Here is a 20259-nt window from a genome sequence, read left to right as displayed (position 1 = left end):
GTTCTTCCATGTGTTGAAAGTTTGAAGATTACTTTCTAAACTTTTGGAGATTCATGAAACTATGAATGCATGCATTAAAAAGGTTTTTCATCTTTGCTTTTTTAATTCACATTTCTTGTCAACAACAAAAAATTCAGCAAAGAAGGATACATCCATGAATAACAGGAAGCCAGTAGCGATGAAGCTGAAAAATAATATAATTAAAATATTTAAACTCAATAACCTTAACACAGTAGGAATAAAAAATTTGAGCATAAACAAATTCAGAATAACAATAATAAATAAATTCCCCCTAAAAATGAAATTTTCCTCAAAACATGTCTAAAATGGATCCTTAATTTATTTTAATTATGGTTTATCATTAAATATAAAATATAATTATCTATACAATAAAATAAGGACAGCTTTAAAAATATTTCTGTAAACATTTACATAAAAGTCAATGTATTAATATGAATGAAACACTTCAAATTACTGAAGTATTATTTAGATTCTCACATCCAAAACATATTACAAATATTGACAGAATTGACTTATCAAAACGAAGAGTAAACAAATCATTTGATAAATGTATAATAGTCTGGAAAGAAACATGCTACATGAATGTCATACTTCTGGTTAGGTAAAGAAATCTAAGTAACAGTTTGGAAATAAACATGCTTAATCATTTTCATACCTCTAGTTGGATTAAAAAAATCCAAGTAACAGCTTGGAAAGAAACATGCTACATGAATGTCATACCTCTGGCTGAGCTAAGAAATCTCTCATTAAGTGATTGTTCCACACAAACCGCTGGTCAGCCTATAAAAGTTTTTCTAAAGTTGAATTTCAGAAAGTTTAAAAAATAATTTAACACTGAAATTTTTAAAATATGTTTAAAATTTTATACGAAAGCAAAATTTGTATTGATATTTAAATGATGTTAGAAATAATTATTTTAGCAATATCAATAACAATAATCTAGAAAGGTCACAATAAGCAGTACATCTGTTTCTAATAGCAAGTTATTTCAATTAACCCATTCACTGTAGCTGGGACATATTTCCCAGTGCTCCCACCCTCCTCACACTGCGACTGGGACAAATGTTTCCCATTGTCATTCAAAATTGCCATGCGTGATATATGGGAGTAAAATGAGTTGGAGAGTATTTATTGGCATCCCACTTAATGTTGATATATGGTTTCCCTCAATGTTTGCCATCAACAAGATGTCTAAGCAGAATGTATAACAATTGAGTGCAGACCAAGCCTACATCGCTAGAGTGGTAAGTAGTAACCCAAATTACTATGTAAATGCACTTTATTTGCTTAACTTAGATAGCTTTGAAGAGATAGTGAAAGTGAGTCAAGTGGTGTTCAAATGCGTGATGATGAAGAGGTAATGAGACAAGAGGATGCTAGCTCTTCATCTAGTGATGACAGTCAAGATGATGAACCTGGACCCAGCAGAGAAAGGTTCATAAACAGCATCCACAATGGGAAATATTTGTCCTAGGCGCAGTGTGAAGGGGTGGGAGCACCGGGAAATATACATCCCAGCCGCAGTGAATGGGTTAAATAAGTGTAACTCATTACAAAACAAAGTTCTCCTTTCAAACAAATATAAACTTACTCTTTCAAAAAGGGGCATTTGCAGGAACTCAGGGCTTGTGTTATAAAGCCTTTGTAGTGTATGTGTCACATCATACGTAGCAGAAAAGTAAAAGTAAGGAGTGTGGAGAACAGACTGCACCAAAGACAGATAGAGTTTGATTATTGCATCTTAGGATGGTAATTTGTTTACTGGTTTTAGTAATGGATAAGCAAGAAGGTAGAGGGAATTATCCATTTGATTAAATGACCATCCGTAGAAATCTGATGGTAAGTTGGATAGAAACTAACCATATATCTGATCACAAAGAAAACAGATGTATACACATTCACTGTCTAAAAGATTAAATTGAACATACAGTTCATATCATTATAGTATGCACATTCACTGTTTAAAAGATATTGAAGATGTGGTTGATATGGTTACAGGCTCAACACAACAAGGCAGAGTAATGAATATGAGTAATACATGTAGTTTGGTAATAGCTTCATCTTATTTGGTAATCAGATTCTAAAATGAGTTTTTTTTTAACATATTGTTAAAATATTAATATATCTAAATGTATTTTCAGATAAAGTACGTGAATTTTATATTTTGGTATTGTAAATCATATATAATTTCAACATTGATGGAAGTGTTTTTTAGTTAAATTTTGAAATTTTGTTTCCTTTTAAGCATATTCAATGGTTTGAGTCTAAAATATTTTCTTTGGAGACTCAAAAATACTGGTCAACAAACAACTGACAACAATAGTACAAAAAAGTACTTATGAATGTAGAAAGTTTTCAACCTTTAAACAAACCTTCAGTTATTTTCTAAGAAATATACTTGCATTACTGGATTTAATATTTTTCTCAGCTCAACATACTTGTTCTTCAGTAAGATGTAACAGTGTTCTAGAATATGACAGGATTTCTGTTTCTTCTACTCTCCATATACTTTGACCATTGATTTCTCCAACTTTAGACTTCTTAGTAATTACGACAAGATATGGCCCTGAAGAATGACAAAAATGATGTATCATTTAAGAACAGTGAAGAAAAATAAACTTAATGAAATTTTCATGTTGTAATCAAAGAGACCTTTAAAAATGTTATGATTTCAAAAACAAGATGATGTTCACTAGGGATACAACTACTACATATAATGTTCAAGCATGGGTTTTAAAAAAAAATTCAATATTTTACCTATTCCATTGGACCTTTACTTTTGGAACCAATGTCAAGACCCTGTTATTGTAACCTTCCTGATAACTGATCATTAGCTTTGACCAAAGATGCTGCAACCTGCCTAAAGTTATTCTTCGTGAGCAACCAATCATGAGAGGAGAAAATATCAGAGATGGATATGCATTATAAACCTTAATGCTATACTAAAATGAGTTTCAATTGCATTAATCACCTCTGCATCATTCTAATGCTGGAACAGTAAAAAGCAGTAAAGCAACCAAAGGTGAAATGCCATGAAGCAGAAGTGAAGTTATGCAACAGAAAGTGGTTGTGTATTAATTTCATCAGGTGGAAAGATCCTAAATAAATACAAAATCCATACCTGTCATACTAAAGATCTATTTTGAAGGCTGTTTTTGAAAGCTAAGCATCTCAGAGTAGATGATGTAAAATGCTTCCTACTCTGTGTCAACAAACACAACAGATTGTATATGTTGTTAACTGCTATTTGCATCTACACATTGCAGATGATATATGATGCTAACTACACATTGTGACAAATAGCAAAGTTATACATTAGTGTAATCTAAAACAATTTCACTACAAGGCAGAAAATTACTGTAACCTTTAAGCACAATGTTTCACTTTAGTAGCAAGATTGCATCATAATGCTTTCTGCAGCAATTAACGTAAGTGTCTGTTCATGTAAGTGCAGTAAATGCATACAGACAACACACTTACAAAAGAATTTGAAGTTCACTTACTAAGAATTTCATATGCTGCTAGAATCACAAAAGAACAATAAAAAAATCTGATTTGACAGTCACTGAGAATGATTCCTTAACCTTTAACCTGCTGCTCACCACTCTCTTTGAACAACCATGCTTCTTCATATACTTTTTTGGAATTTTTACGCAAACATCATACGTATGTTTTGAAAGCTCATCTAATCAATAGGAACACTTTTTAAATCCCTTTTTTAAAAGAAATGCATAATTTTTTTAACTTTAAATTAAAGGTTTTTTTTTTAGAATCATAATATATAAGAGTTAATTAATTCTGATAAAAACTTAGGCTGTACAATATAATTCTTAGATAATTAAAATGATATCAATGACTAATTTCAAAATGTAAAAGAAAATGCCTGGTGACCAAAATATGTCATGTTCTCACATGGAAACAAGTTATACAAGTAATTCCTTGTAAGAAACCAAAATATTTTACCAAAGAATGTGAACTTAGTGAATTCTGTTACATCTAGAAATGTTGTTCACAAGATTACTTAGTTGTGTTGCTCATTGGCTAAATGTCCCTTCTATCTGTTGTCTTATATAGGTTCGTTTTTTTCAGATTAACTTGTTCCTAACTGCCGGTGCAAGGCTACCCAAATAGGAAATACAGGTAGACATGTTCACTGAACATATAAGAGATTAATAAATCGTGAAAGAAATTTATTAAAAAACATTTGAGTTTTATGTGTGAGTATATATACATATAAAACTCTCAATCTCTCCAGTAAAACATTTAAAATAACTATGTTAATTTTATTTAAAGAAATAAAAAACAAAAATTCATTGAAACAGTTGCTGGACGCTGTAAACAAACCTTTTCTTTCAGCTACTAATTAATAACTTAATAGTGCTTTGTTATACAAGTTCCCTTATCAGTTTGTTATATTCAAATTGTTGTTTTAACAAATGATTATTGTAAACAGTGTTCAGACCACTACTGTGTTTGTTGTGTCCCAGTCAGCTTGATGATCTCTGTATTCAGCAAAACATGTCATCGGCAATGAATGTGCTGGACATACTATGGTTAAAATATTAATATATACTTTTCGTTTTCTTTAAAAACTCTAAAGGACTGAATACAGAATGGAGTGTCAAAAATACAATAGGCCGAACACTAACGTCACTGCGAAATTCTTCTGTGAATGTGAATCAAATTTTATGTGTACTTTTTAATTAATAGAAGTCATGGGTGGCACTATTATTTTTAAAAATGTATGCTATGTTATAGAAAATGTAATTATTTTTTGGTGTGTAAGGATGTGGCACCATCTATAAATGTAGTTAACCTTAACTTAAGTCAAAGATAATAAATGTTCAATAACAGCAATAATGGGGGGTAGAGGAGGTTGTTAAGTCCCCACTAATATGCCCCTTGTTCCAAACTATCATCCCACAACATTTGTTTGAGATTGGGCTAGTGACCTAGGAGTAGTTAGATAACAGAAAAATAGACAGACAAACAGATTTTAGTGTTTTATATATGTGTGTGTTTACCTTTATTAAAAGAAAGTTCAGTAATCATCAGTTTATATATTTTTCTATTTTTTCTGCTTTTTTCTTTATATCACAGCATTTTCTTGTGGTTCCCATGGAAGTGTTTACAGTTTTACTTGAAATAGTAATGAGACCTGGGACTATATATAATTTCAAATAACGTCTCAGACAGCAGGGAAACGTTTGACCATTTTGCTTTTTTTTTTTTTTTAACGAACAGTTAGATAAAATGAAACAGAAAAACATTAACTTGATTTAGGAGCATGTTGTTTATCATTTACCATGTGACTTAGATACAGATTTATAACCCTTATGATTCTATAGACAAAGTTTGAAGTTCTATTGCTTTACATTACAGTATATTAATTACACCAACAACTTTTAGTTAGGTTTGTTTTGTTGTTAAGCACAAAGCTACACAATGGGCTATCTGTGCTGTGCCCAGCACACGTATCAAAACTTGGTTTTTAGCATTTTAAGCCTTCTGACATACCACTGAGCCACTGGAGGACTAGTTAGGTTCAACATTAGTTTATTTAAGTATCAGCCAATTACATATACAGCCATAGCTGCTTAAAATGAGTTCAACATACCCTTGTGTTACCTCAAAGCAAGTTCATTATGCTCAACGTTTCATACATTAGGTTTAAAACTTAATTGCTGATTGTGAAATTAATTTACTGAAGAAAAGGCTCAAATTTTGAAACTTTATGTTTCATTTCTTGTTTTGTTCTACCTGAAAGTAGATTAATAACTCCAATGATTCCACAGACTGGCTTACTGGTTGCATGTAAAGGAATTTGGTCCTTGTGTGCTGAAAGAGAAAAACACATTAGAACTAAATAGAAAACAAAAGGTATTCTGTATATCTTATGTTATGAAATAACAAAGTATTAAAGATTATGTACAAAAGTATTTTAGACATAGATACAAGTTTAATATTTGTTTTTTACATCTTTGCAACAAAGATCACAAAATACTATTTTTTTTTGCACTGCAGTAGGCTAAAAATGAATGCAAAACTTATGTTATTTTTTGTACTTTAAAAGATACACTATTTATAAGCTGTTTCTGCAAATATAACTTGTGAAAATTTTTATAACACCTGATTATAAAAAATCAGGAATGTTTACAACTTGATTTGTTAAATTTCCTTAAGCAATGGCATATAAAACAAAAAGAATCATTATCCTTTCTCTTCCATGTTATTTACCAAAGTTCTTGTTTTAAATGTTTGGAAGTATATGTTGCCTAATGTTTCACAAAATAAACTGCCTTCTTTGGTAGGTTGCTTAGGCAGAGTATTCATAATGAATTTAAGTTTCAAATGGACAGCAACTGCCTGTTGTAGAAACTACAAATGTAGAGGACGATGTTTTGAAAGTCTTCTGCCTTTCGTCTTCAGGCGGGAGACTTTCGAAACGTCGTCCTCTACATTTGTAAGTTTCTACAACAGGCAGTTGCTGCCCATTTGAAACTTAGATTCATAAACTGCCTTTTTTACTACATTACAAACACCTTCTGATACATGTACCATGTATAGACACGAAGTAAAGCACATAAACCTCAATATTAAAGTCAGGGGCTAAAAATCATAACATCAGGTTATTTTGTACTAACATTGCAAAGAGTTAATTAGTCCCACATATTTTTTTTTGTGAAATATTGAGAAAAAAAATATAATTAAGAAGTTGCTGTTTTTACATTTTTTTAACAATTCTTGGTTTTCTTTAGAGTCAATTATTTTTGATAGAATATTCCTGACATGGATATATGTCATTACCGAAATCGAGTTGGCTGTGGAAATCTTGTCATAATTAAGCAAGTTGTATTTTTATTAATATTTAACTATACCAAACTCATGCATAACATCAATGCTACATATTCTAAAACCATCATAAACTATAAGATGCCTAGTTGTGTTGTTTTGATTTAACTTTGTGCAGGGTTAGTGGCGAGGGATGGAATTTCCCAAAAGAAGCACAATTCAGTTACAAGTGGTTAAATGAATAAAAGATTGGCCTTCATATTTAGTAGTATTAAACTTAACACTCAACATTAGATTGATTTAATCCATATTATTCAATGTCTCAGAACTTTACTGTCTTGAACAATGTTCAAAATGTTAATCAATAGCTGACAGAAAACTTTAGCAGGAAGAATATAATGTGGATTTTGCACAGTATTTTTTCACTCAAACAAATGAACAAAAAAAAACTATATAAAAAAACAATTCTCAGTGAAGTATAGTTGTAAGTTATATACTTCATTTATATAACATAAATCAGAATTATGATAGATTATTATAATATTAATATAATAGAATAATTTTTGATAACTCCATTAATTTTCTCCATACTTTTTTTTATTCCAAACCTTTCAGCCTAAATAACAGAGCCTTCAACAGTTTAGTTAATAACAAAAATGTGGAAAAATACCCTGAACTGTGTATTTCATAATTTATTCAACATTATGAGACTGAAAGTTTTGAATAACTTGTTTGTTTATTTTTGTCATAAAACTATATTTTTGTATTAATTAAAAGCAGTTTAGTCATGAAAAAAAGAAATACATGCACAATATGTGCTTAACATGACATAGTGAAATGTACATAAAACAATATATAGTATAAATTGTAGGTGAAAATGAGTTTACCATTCTTTAATCTATAATTTAGGCAGGATATTCAATAAGAAATAAAAGTGAAAATCAGTGTCAAGTGCCTTCTATGCATAACAGAAGTTGGCTAAAAGGGTCTCAATAAAGAAGAATAAGGTAGCAATATTTCAGAAGCTTTTCATCTTCAAGTCGATGTGAATTATTTTTTACAGTGACATTCTTCATAAATTTTTGTAACGTATTTGACATTGTGTCCTCAAAAAATTAGCAGAACTATCTATTAAAATCACTGTTACATTACAGTAAACAAGAGGCTGTACATCAAGAAACTTGACAGGAGCATGAGAAGATTTCTTGAATTTCTAGTTTTATTTGCTAGTATTTAAGTCAATCTGAAAAATTTCCAGGTGAAGTAATATTTTGAAAATTAAAGAAACTAATTATTTTTAACAAAATATGCTAGTGCTTATGTGTTCAATAACAAAGGTATACTCTATTCTTTTTGTAATGTTACTTTCATGAACAGTATCAGTTAGAATGTTTAATACATCTATCTTGATTAAGTTAAATTATATTATTATTATATTTTTATTACAAAAATTATTTTGCATTTTTAGCTTATTATATGGATTTATGACTAATCTAAATCTTTTAACCCACCAGAACTTTGTGAGATATTGTTGGGATTACTGTTGAAAATATCATAAACAGCAAGGGTACCCAAGTGAGGAAAGTAAGAAATTAAGAACAGTATATTTAATTGCTATACTCTTTACATGATTCACTATTAGTTATGATCTATGTAGGTAACTTGGTTTAATCAAAGTTAATAGTTAATAATTCTAACTTTTAAAAGAAGAAATTCTCTCATTAGGATTTTAAGTTGAGATATAAATTCAACCTAATTAAGACGTATTAGATGATATTTAAACAAATTTTTTCTAGATGAAACATTGCTTTCAGCTTTATATACATTTGTTAGGCATAATAATGGACAATTATACTCTGAATCACATGTAACAATTCTTTGTCTGATGAGATAATTAAAAGTTTGGAGCTTACTGTTGTGTTAAGACAAATCAATAGTAATAAACAAATTTGGTGTTAAAATAAATAAATAATATAGCATTAAATTTTTTCACTGTAATTCTAATGGGATGTAATATAAATAAAATTGATGAAAAATTACACTTCGACCACTTAATCCAGTTTACATAATAACAGTCTTCGTTAAGCAATTTGTTTGCATAAAAAAAACCAGCTCAACCACAACTATGTCTTGAGAAATAGGTACAGCAGGTATAGTGTGTGTGTGTGGTTGATATATTATTATTTATTCTTCTTTAGTTTTACCCAGAAGTTCTTACAAAAGTGAAAAGACTGAAAAATCTAGAGGTAATCAAATAAAGTTTTTTTTTACCTTGGAGAGAGATTTCTCTTGATACACGATCTATAACAAGTACTTCACTTCGGGATATCTGGGGTTCCAGGTAAAATTTATCTGTTGTAACGTATCTGAAATAATGTTATGATTAGCATCTACAGATTAGACCTCAAACAAAAATCTGTTAGTAGTAAGTAGCTTAATAATCAATAACAATTGTAATAAACCAACAACTCATCTACATAAGCAGTTATACAAAATATTTTTATTAAGATGTTTGCTTTATGTATTAACAAGGTATATACATAATGTGATACTTGAGTGAGTTTTATAAATTTTAAAACTATGTACATGCTTCACAATTTATAAGATAAATTTTCCTACCAGAATTTACACATTATATTCTAGGTTATCACTGTACCAAATACTGAAAAAATAATTAAACTAGGGCTTCTTAGATAAATATTAATTCTTTTTGCAAGTTCATGATAGATATAGTTGCCCTCCCATTACCATTTTTTGACTAAAAGTGTGCTGATTACAATATTTTTTGATATTAACTTGAAACTAATGCAGAAACATTGCACAGCTGTCAATCTTGTGATAATGTATCAATGATAAATAAGGCTGGGATAAATATCTGATTGAATGTTGCACTATCTGATGAAATCCAATACAATCAGATATTAATTTTGCAATAAGATGGATAATCAGATAGCAATTCAATCAATGATTTATCTTGCAATATCATGCAGGCATGACATTATTTGCATGTGTACTACATGTAATATATGTATTTCATCATTTAATCCACTGACCCCTTTACACTAACTTCTAAACATGGTAGCACTATCCCTAGTATTAAAGTGTTATGTAGTTTACATAAACATCACTCCCACCAACTGTGTTTCTACTATATGTCATAAATAGTAATGATAATGACAGCAACAGCAAGCACAATCTCAGCATGGAATCAGAGGTGTAAAATATTGTCTCACATTTTCAAAAAATGATAACGAAGTAAATATTTTAATACTATACAACAACGAAGTGGAAGCTCAAGCCTGTAGCATATTTTCAATATGTAAGGCCATATCTACTCTACAATTGGATATCCAATATCGATTCAAAACTACTATTTGTCCCATTCCTATTGATGAAGCTTTTTTAAGGTTATTAGCCTCTCAATCAAAATCAAAAATTGTATATGTTACTAAAGTTCTAATTAAAGAAATTTCTGAAACATAAATATAATACAGGAGTCTCAAGTAAAAGATAAAATATAATCACCACTATCACACTAACATAACAAGGTACCCCTTGACCCATCATGGTTGTCCAATTCATTTTGTCAAACACCTATTTGTTATATCCAGCTCTGTTTTTTTTTTAAGTATTCATCAAGCCTCCTCTTGAATTCTCCCAATCCTATTGTGTTTACCACATCTTAAGGTAAGAAGTGTGTTTAAAATTAAAAATCTCCAATGGTGGGAGTGAAAGAACAGCCTTGAAGGAGCAAATGATCTATAGTTATGTTATACACATCTCTAGCAATAATATGAAATGAAACAGATGGTTAGTAAAAGCATCAGAAACATAGTGATGATCTGGTGCATATTTAATAAATGTCAACTGGCAAGTGGACTTCTGTGAGGAAACTGTCTACACCATACAAAGGTGTACCACACATTCTTATACACACATTAAATTATAAAATCTAAGACAATTCTTTAGCCTCAAAGGTATAGGTAAAAACCTCAAAGTTTAACTGATGTATTATTGTGCTTTAACAAAACAAATTGGTGTGTAAAATTTGCAATTTGAAAATCTTTTTTTTTAGCATATTTTTGGCTCTCAACCCATATAACTATATTATGCCCAATAAATCTGTATCATAACCTAGGGAAAGGCACAGTGAGCTAATGTAATATGTACTACTACTTGAAGTACTTACTTGTATTGAGTCAATAGTTATCCTAGTAGTAAAGTTCCAGTATTATTATTTACAAAAAGTTTAACAGAGATAAACTGACAAGTAGAATGAAAAATCTACGAAACTATAGGAAGATTAGAAATATAATCAAAAAAAGAAGTAAGGAAATTCAGAAAGCCTTATGATATGTAGCAGGATCATTATGGTAAAAATCACAGCAAGGATATTTAAGTATGTTATAGGTAATCAAAATGATAAAATGGAGAATTGGGCCCTTAAACTAAAAGACGTTGAAGATTATTAGATGTCTGAGGTTTTCAATGTTCCCTTCTGTTTTTACAAAAACAAAAAGGATGACAGCTGTATTTCTGATCCTAAGCATTCTATGGTAAATATTGGGACTGATCTGAATCATGTAGATATTAGCTCCTTGGTGATAAAAAAAAGGAAGTAAAACAGAGATTAAAAACAAATGTAGCACCAGAATCAGATTCTATATTCCCTAGGGTATAAAGTAGGTCAGAAATCAGATATGCTGGACTCTTTCATTTTTGGTGGGTCAATACATAGTTATCAGGCCCTGAGGACTGGAGAAATGTTTATGTTCTCCAATTTTTGAAGAGGGTGGTAAAGAGTTCCCTTGGTAATTATTGACCAACTAGTCTTACTTCTATAATGGGAATATTTCAGAGTCTGATAGAAGAGCTTTGCAAAATCATCTATTGAAATATGTCATAAAAGAAAATAAATATAGATTCACTAAAGTAAAAAGGTAATCTTTCCTTACTAATCTGTTAACTTTCTTCTAGGATTTTGGTTGTTATCTGGATGAAGGGACTTTGTACTTAGCAACAATTAAAAAAATAAATATAGAAATGCATTAATAGTAGGGATGCACAGGTACCCAGCCAGATATTAAGCCACAGCCGGGTATTGGGCTACCTGGTAATACTCGGCTCCAGCCGAGTGTCGAAGTTATGCATCTAAGCCCTAATCTTTCTTGCAACTAACGTGGTACTGAAAGTTACAGTAAATAATTAGTTAGTTATAAAAAAATTTGTTCCAAGCAACAAAAACTGACCACCCACTGAAATTTGGGGATTCAGAGAACAATAGAAGTTAATAACAAGCATTCCCTGAGAAGTAGATTTTTGGGGAAGGTGTGGGTTTTAAGAACCATAGGGGTTAAGATTTGAGAAGTTGGGACTATGCACTGAAAGTTGTAAGTAAAACTTGAATGTTCTATTGGTGATTATTTGGTTAAATGTAATAAACGTTAATTTTGTTTTTGTTTCTAATTTTTGTGCATATTGTTTTATTTGGGTGGGGGGCAAGGGGAGAACCCAGTCTCAGTTGATACCTGACCCTGTGCCAAAGCTTAGTGACCAGGTACCCAGATTCCGTATTCAGCCCAAATTTTACTACCCGTGCATCCCTAGTTAATAGAATGGGTATAATTTGTTTCAGATTTCAGTTTGCAAATACAATATACAGTAACATTAATTATTTATACAAAGAAAGCATTTTTTTACAGATTTCTTCTATAATGATCAACTTGAGAAGAGTTAAAAACACCAACACTCGCAACAGTTGGATTAGTTAATAAAATCACAGCAGTTCGGGTCGAGGAAAGACTGGTAAATTGGATAGTACTAGTAGTTGGATGGTTAGGTATGAGAAAGCAAAAAACTTATTATAATTAATGGAGTCAAGTCAAAGCGCTTGGAACTTTGTTTTTTATTGTTTATATTAATGAGTGATAAGAACATAACAGTAACAGGGTGACTGGCTTTTGTCATGACAACATAGAAACAACTTACAGGAGGAGGTCGTCATACACATCAAGCTCAGTTGACACACCTAGATTAGACATAGCTGAAATTATCTTCGTTCTTTTTCCAGTTTTTTAAGCACACATTCATAAATATCGAAAACTTACGTTAGTAAAAGGCAAATATTATCAAAACACCATATTTAAAATTGATATATGCATTGTACCGAGAGCAGCCTGACACGGAACATTCTTCTCCTTACTAGATCGAACACAGCGCCATTTCACGGCTACTTCTGCTAATACGGATTATAAATAATTATTGTAATTAATATTTTAAACTAAACAACAAATATCACAGTAAATAAATACAAAAGTGTAGACGTATTATTGTATATGAACGATATTTTAGTAGGCAGACGATGATTCCGTACATATTTAAACAACTATAATATCAAGCAGAAGGACAGATTTTGCATTTCTGAAACATTGAAGATTTCCAATATAAAAACTTAAAAATTACAAAGATGATACTTCTTAGATGTTACCACAATATTTATGAACGAAATGAAGAGCTAAACTTTCTTTACTTAAAGTGACATTTGTTCGCTTTCTTTTTACTAATCACATCAAGTACTTTATTCTTCGATACTCAGTTTACTGATAACTTCTGATGGCAGAGTATTTTTTGTTACAACTCAAATATGATTGGCAAAACGGAGAAAATTCATTCAAAATAAAATTTAATAAACGAAATACCAAGATAACCTTTATTTTCTATGAACAGCGAGTTTGTGTGTGTGTGCATGACATGTAAAACTGGACTGATTTGAATTTTGCGCAAACATGCTCGAGGGTTATCTACATTAACCGTCCCTAATTTAGCAATAACAGATTAGAGGGAGAGCAGATATTCAACACTTCCCACCAGCAACTCATGGGTTACTCTTTTCTTAATAAAAAGTGAGATTGATCTTTATATTATAATACCCCAATAGCTGAAAAGACAAGCACTTTCGGTAACAGAGACTTAAACCCACGACACTTGGATTGCGAGTTGAGCGCTCTAACTACCAGGTTATGCTTGATCACTTTACAAAAAATGGAAATCAAGACATTAATGCTTATAATTAATTATAAGCACAAACCATAAAAGTCATAAATAGTTTATAAACATTAAATGTATTTACATGATAGAATAATAACTAATATTTTGTAAAAATAGTCAAATAGAGATATTACAGTTACATTAAATTAACAGTTTGCAATTATATTAAAATTAATCGTTTATACACAGAAAGCATTGTTTGTTTTTTACAAATTTCTTCTGTAATTATTAACTTCAGAAAAGTTAAAAACACCAATATAGTAAATAGTATTAGAACACGTAATTTTGTCATTATACTGATTATTATATGTTGTTATTATGTGTATGTGTGTATTGTTTTAACTCTTCTTAAATTGAACACGGTGGAAATATTTTATTTAATGAGTATATCGAAATATGCCTTCATTACCTGAGCGGCAAACCTAAGAGCTTATAACGCTAAAATTCGGGTTTTAATACTCACAGTGCGCACAGCGCAGATAGTTCCTTGTGCAACTTCGCGCTTAGCAACAAGTAAATATACAAAAAATATAGAAATATGTCAATATAGTAAGTATAATTTGTTTGTTTTAGAGTAAATCCACATTGGGCTATTTGCTGTGTTCACCACAAGAAATCGAATGTCGGATTTTAGCGTTGTAAGTCCTTAAACGTACAGCTGTTCCAACAGAGGATGGAATCATCAACGTATACTTTTTTTGGCTGTCATTACGGAGTATCAGTTGTTTTACATTATTGATATACATGTATAACCACACGCTACTTTTATTTTGTGGATACAGAGCGTAAATCACGGTCTTTCTGGTTGAAAATGTAATGTTTAAAACAAAGCTTAGTACGTATTACATTAAAACCGTATAAACTCAAACATTTCGGGGTCAGCTCATTCATATTCTATACATGGCTATCAAAAAACTATAGAAAGAATTATAAATATTTTGCACCATTGCACATTTTAGGAAACATGACATCAGTAATCTAACACGGTTTTGAATTTTGTATAATTACACTGATTTATATAGTAAAATAACCATAATATAGTTTTTTCAAAAACACAGCATATTTTGAGTTAACACTCCCGTGACTCAGCGGTAAGTTTGGGGGCTTATAACGATAAAAATCGGATTCGATACCTACAGTGAGCAGAACATAGAAAACCAATTGTGTAGCTTTGTGTTTAATTAAAGCAGAATAAGCTAACAAACAAACAATCTTGATTTGGAGATTTATTTTATAGAAGACAATTTTTTTTATTATATAACATGTGACGTGATTACCATTTTCAAGTATTGGAGGATACCCTTATATTTTTAGTGTCCTAAAAAATCGAAACAAAAGTTTTAATTTCAAAATTTTCATACTTCTATCGAGTTACACAAACACTAAAAAGTTTTTTTAATTGCGTATTAATTTGTACAAAAATTAGTAAAATGGTTTTACAAAATGTATTGATTAGAAAACTTACAGTGCAATAAAGCAAGGTACTATTGTGGTATATGAATATACCATGCGTTTCTGTCTTCTTTAACATTATGATATTTATTATGAATTTATCATTTATTTTGTGTATTTGCCGATTTCACATAACACGTAGCCAATAAAACCGTTAAGCTAATTTCGTTCTAGCTGTCTTTGTTCCATTGCTATTCTCAAAGGGGGAATATTTCTGCAATGTTGCACATTGTGAATAGATATTTAAAGCAATTTTCTCAATGGTAGTTCAGGTTATGTATAGAAGTTATGAGCTTTTTCATCTTTGAATGGTATGACTAATCATGTAATTATCACTGGGAACTCTGGGTAAATCTGACGTTTCTTGCGAACTAGGGAACTTTGGATTTCTTCAGTCTGGTACAGCTTGATCGATTAAATATAGAGGATCCAGAAAATAAATGTTTGTCCCATATAAGTAAAAACAGGTATACCGTGTTTGTGTTTCATGTCTATTATAATAAAGATTGTTCATTTTGTGTTCAACCTCTGTATTCTATTCATTCTCACGAGTCATTTATTCAGAGATTTACCATTCCTTTGCAATTGGTATCTTGACCGAATCTCCTGTTATTAAGCGTATTTATTCCATTACTTTAAAGATTTACCCGGATATACAAAGTATTTCTACGTTTAATCTACCAAACATTTTGTCTCATTTGATTATCATGTAAATGCGTTTTCCAATAAATTAGTTTATAATATATGCAGAGACTAATTGATATGTCATAAGAATAGGAAAGTCGCACCACAGTCCTCAGGATATATTGACTGAATTTACAAATGTTAATCATGAAATAAACTGTTGTCTTAAATAGTACAGGCCGATTACCATGAATTTCTCCCTTTTTTATTTATTGATCCTTATATGTAATGTCGCATCTCAAACAACCTTAGAAGGTGTTATTTGACAAAACTAATCACATTCAATGATCATGCTATGACTTCGTGCCTTGTATATATTTGTGGTATGCAAAAAATCGTTTAATATTTCTTACTTTCTTTAAGTGAACATTTAAAGTTCGCCAAGAATCAAGAATTAAAAAACAAATTTCGCACATACATGTTTCCGGTCGTGTGTGTGTAATTTTAATAGCATAATATTGTTAAAGAAATGGGGTTTAAGTTTCTTTCTTTCTAGTTACCCATTGTTCTGGTCATTCTCCTACAGTATCAAATGTGCTTTTTTGTAGGAAAGATTACTTTAAGTAGGATATATTACATAAAGGTGGACAGCAAACTAATGGGTCAAGTGATACCTGGAGGTTATGACTTCTCTGACTAGCCCATTGGAATGAAAATCAAGGATGTGGGTAGTACATGTGCATTGAGAGGGATGGTATTATAGAACCTTGGATATATAATGCTATGATTTCTTAGTCTGGAATAATCAATTAGGATAGAGAGTTTTCAACAGATACATAAGTCTAGACTGATTTACATCCAGTAAAAGGTATTGTATTTCCTCCACTTTACTCACCACTTCGATTATTATAAATATGTAAGAATTGCTTTTCATTTTGTTTATGTTGTGTTTAGTCTTTTTTCTCAAACTCAGTCAAAGTCACAATTCAGATTTACTCCATGAAACAGTTTATGAGAAAACCTATTTTTATCTGCAGAAACTGTCTGTAAGATTTGTCTAGGAATACCACAGATTATGGTAGCAACAACAAATTTTGGTGGAATGGCAACAGGATTTGTTATTTCACAGTTTTCCATTTTCTATCGGCGTGGATTACATTGTGCTTTTCTTAACTCTTATACTTTAATTTTATTTATTTTTGGATGAAGAAGTTGCAATTTCCACAAGCAAAATTATTTTTACTGATGCTGCAATGGTCTATGACTGCATTTCCATTGCAGCTCCAGACTCAACAAAAGGTGTGGAATCTGATGCACCCAAAACTAATACCCGAGTTTTTCTCCTAAAAACTGATCTCAGTGCACAGAAAGCATGACCAAATGAGGGCCATAATGGCGAGTTGTGATCTTGTGAGTCTGAGAACAAATATGAAAACTTTTCCTTAACTTTTAGTTATTCAATGGCCAGGATACTCCAACTCTGACTCTAGTTAATGGCACCCAAGACAAGCTGAAATATACTGGAATTACTGCTGATGGATAATGTTCACCAGTCCCAAACTATTATACCAGCAGGTGAGTTAGTGGACACCAACTGGTGAGGCTGGGGATCCAAAATAAAGTTTCGAACCTTTCCCCATTGGGAGGAGTCTTGGAAAAACCTAGGGTCTGCTGAGCCCATGGACGAGATGTCTACTGCAACTTATCGTTCTGTCACCCACAAGTAGAGAGTTAACATTCATCTGAATGTAGAGATCCCCAAACATGCCTAGTACAGTGTACCGCCGACGTTTTGGACATTTCAGCCTGGTGTTGGCCATGACTGCAGAAAAAGACTATTGTCACACCCACATGTCCTCGTGAGTGATGTTAAGCAGATTTCAGCAGACATTGCTGTTATATCTATATAGATACATTAACATTAAAAGTTCACCTCAAGAAGAATGTTAAATAATAACATTTTTCTTCAAGTGAAACCTGTTTCGTAGCTCCAGGCATTAATATTCTGTTAGTTTATTACTCTTGAAACGTAAAATAAAAGTTTAAAACATTTCTTCTCTATCTGTAAATGGTTCATCATCATAAATTTCAAGTGAAGTAAGAAATCAACAAACATACTTCATCTGTCTGATTTATTTAGTTTCTAAAATGACTGCTGTGCCACTCCCTGGGACAATGCATAATCGATAAGACACCCATTTATTACACTTACTTTAGTTAACACTTTTAGTACTTCATCAGTTTAATATGAATTAACCAGGAACTTCAGAATTTATCAAAAACAAAACAGCATGGTCAATAACGCATATGCAGCTCCCCCTACTCTGGTATAGGTATTTTGTAAATATAATAAATACTGAAAATAGACTGAACTGGCTCACCTCTAGAGGGATTTTCAGTTAGCATCTGAGAACCCTACTCACTGTAACGTAGGCCATTATAGGCGTGCGGTGATTCTAAGTAAGAGCCTTAAGGTGACGATTAGTATAATTATTATTTAATAATAATGATACATAAGGTTTTAAAGATTTTTAATGAAATTATTTTTTTTAGAAATCGAAACCACACAAAATCTGCATATTAGGTATTATTTACTATATTAATTACATTACACTTATGTTTACTTTTGGAAGGAGGAAGGGTAAGGCGGGACTTAATGGCAAATGGCCTGTACTATTGGCTAGCGAAAAAGTCCATCACTGTTAGAAGGCAAGTTTAATATTCTGAAAGAACACGAGAACACTATGGGAAATTTTAAAGGAGTTCAGTAGAGGGGAAATAAAATCCTTCCCCCAATTTTAACATTAGACCTCATTTGAGTTCCTCTCTTTCCACGTCCCCAAATGCAATATTCCTCTCCACTGCTTCGATTTACCCCTACGAATGGGGTTTACCCCAAATCTGGCAACCATGACAGCAAGCCGAACTTGACACCTCCCGTTGTCCAATTTATAAAATGATAAATGTTTAAAATTAAATGCTAAATTATTTTTGGTAAAACCAGTTGATACGTACACACATATTATTCATATATTCCCGATGAAACTACTTAAAACTCCAAGGTTTCATGCAGGTTTATCCTCCTCAATATTTTCTTTGAACAATAAAAGTGAACTAACAATGTTAATCTTGTAAACTGATTTTATTTAATAAATATTTAAAGTAATATTTCGCAACTTTTTAGCCTCTAGTGGCTCAACGATAATTCGGAGGGCTTACGTTTGTTTGTTTGTTGTTGTTGTTGTTGTTTTTCTTTTAATTTCGCGCAAAGCTACACGATAGCTATCTGCGCTAGCTGTCCCTAATTTAGCAGTGAAAGACTAGAGGGAAGGCAGCTAGTCATCACCACCCACTGCCAACTATTGGGCTACTCTTTTTTACCAACGAATAGTGAGATTGATCATCACATTATAACGCTCCCACGGCTGAAAGGACGAGCATGTTTGGTGGGACGGGAATTCGAACCCGCGATCTTCATATTACTAGTCGAGCGCCCAAAACATCTACCCATGCCAGTCTCCAGAGGGCTTATGTCGCTAAAAGTCAGGTTTAGATATCCGTGGTGGGCACAACACAGACTGCCCAATGAGTAGCTTTGTGCTTAACAACAAATAAACATAAACATTTTTTTTATCCCTTCGTTAATTTGTATATTCTGTGGGATAATAGGAGCAAAATGTATTTTCGCTTAACTTTTGTTATGGTTGATGTGATATTCATAAAAATATAAATAAAACCGAAATTCTACTTAATTTTTGATTATTTATTAATATAACCTGTACAGAAATTATAACAATCAATTTACGGCATGATACAATTACAAGCATCTGGTGGGGCAGATTGTTGCCGGCCATTGAAAGTGCATCAAGGTAAGGAAACAATTTTTGTTATGTATTTTTAAATAAGGATTATGCTTCAGTTTACACAGTTTGTAGGTCTGTTAAGTTCATAAAAGTGTATGTAATACTTAGCCTACAATGAGCGCATGCAACAACGAACTAGTGACGTTGAGTCACAGCGCTAAAAATGTTACAAACAAGATTCAGAAAACAAAAGTTACTGGCTAAGTTATTGAAGGCGGAGGGCAAATACCTTACCTGCCTACCCGGTTACGGTGCCCTTGATATATAGACTTGTTATTCGTTTTGTATTAGACACATTAATTTTCAGACATATATGTGTTTGTTTTGAATTTCGCGCAAAGCTACACGAGGGCTTTCTGCGCTAGCCGTCCCTAATTTAGCAGTGTAAGACTAGAGGGAAGGCAGCTAATCATCACCATCCACCGCCAACTCTTGAGCTACTTTTTTACTACCGAATAGT

At 31.6% G+C, this 20259-nt stretch overlaps 1 protein-coding gene across 1 annotated transcript in view; it reads right to left on the bottom strand.

Moving 5' to 3' along the window:
- The window catches only part of LOC106465605 (phosphatidylinositide phosphatase SAC1-A-like), a 31972-nt gene extending 18953 nt beyond the window's left edge, over window positions 1-13019 (bottom strand). Inside the window, 7 exon segments of the mRNA XM_022393531.1 lie at window positions 151-184; window positions 742-801; window positions 1613-1751; window positions 2434-2587; window positions 5782-5859; window positions 9085-9179; window positions 12802-13019. Coding sequence (XP_022249239.1) covers window positions 151-184; window positions 742-801; window positions 1613-1751; window positions 2434-2587; window positions 5782-5859; window positions 9085-9179; window positions 12802-12854 — 613 coding nt within the window. The 5' untranslated portion in view covers window positions 12855-13019.
- Window positions 13020-20259: the final 7240 nt, after the last annotated feature.

Source organism: Limulus polyphemus, unplaced genomic scaffold, assembly GCF_000517525.1.
Source record: "Limulus polyphemus unplaced genomic scaffold, Limulus_polyphemus-2.1.2 Scaffold1997, whole genome shotgun sequence".
NCBI lineage: Eukaryota > Metazoa > Arthropoda > Merostomata > Xiphosura > Limulidae > Limulus > Limulus polyphemus.
The sequence above is the reverse complement of the archived record's forward strand: the minus strand, read 5'-3'. Positions and strand labels throughout refer to the sequence as shown.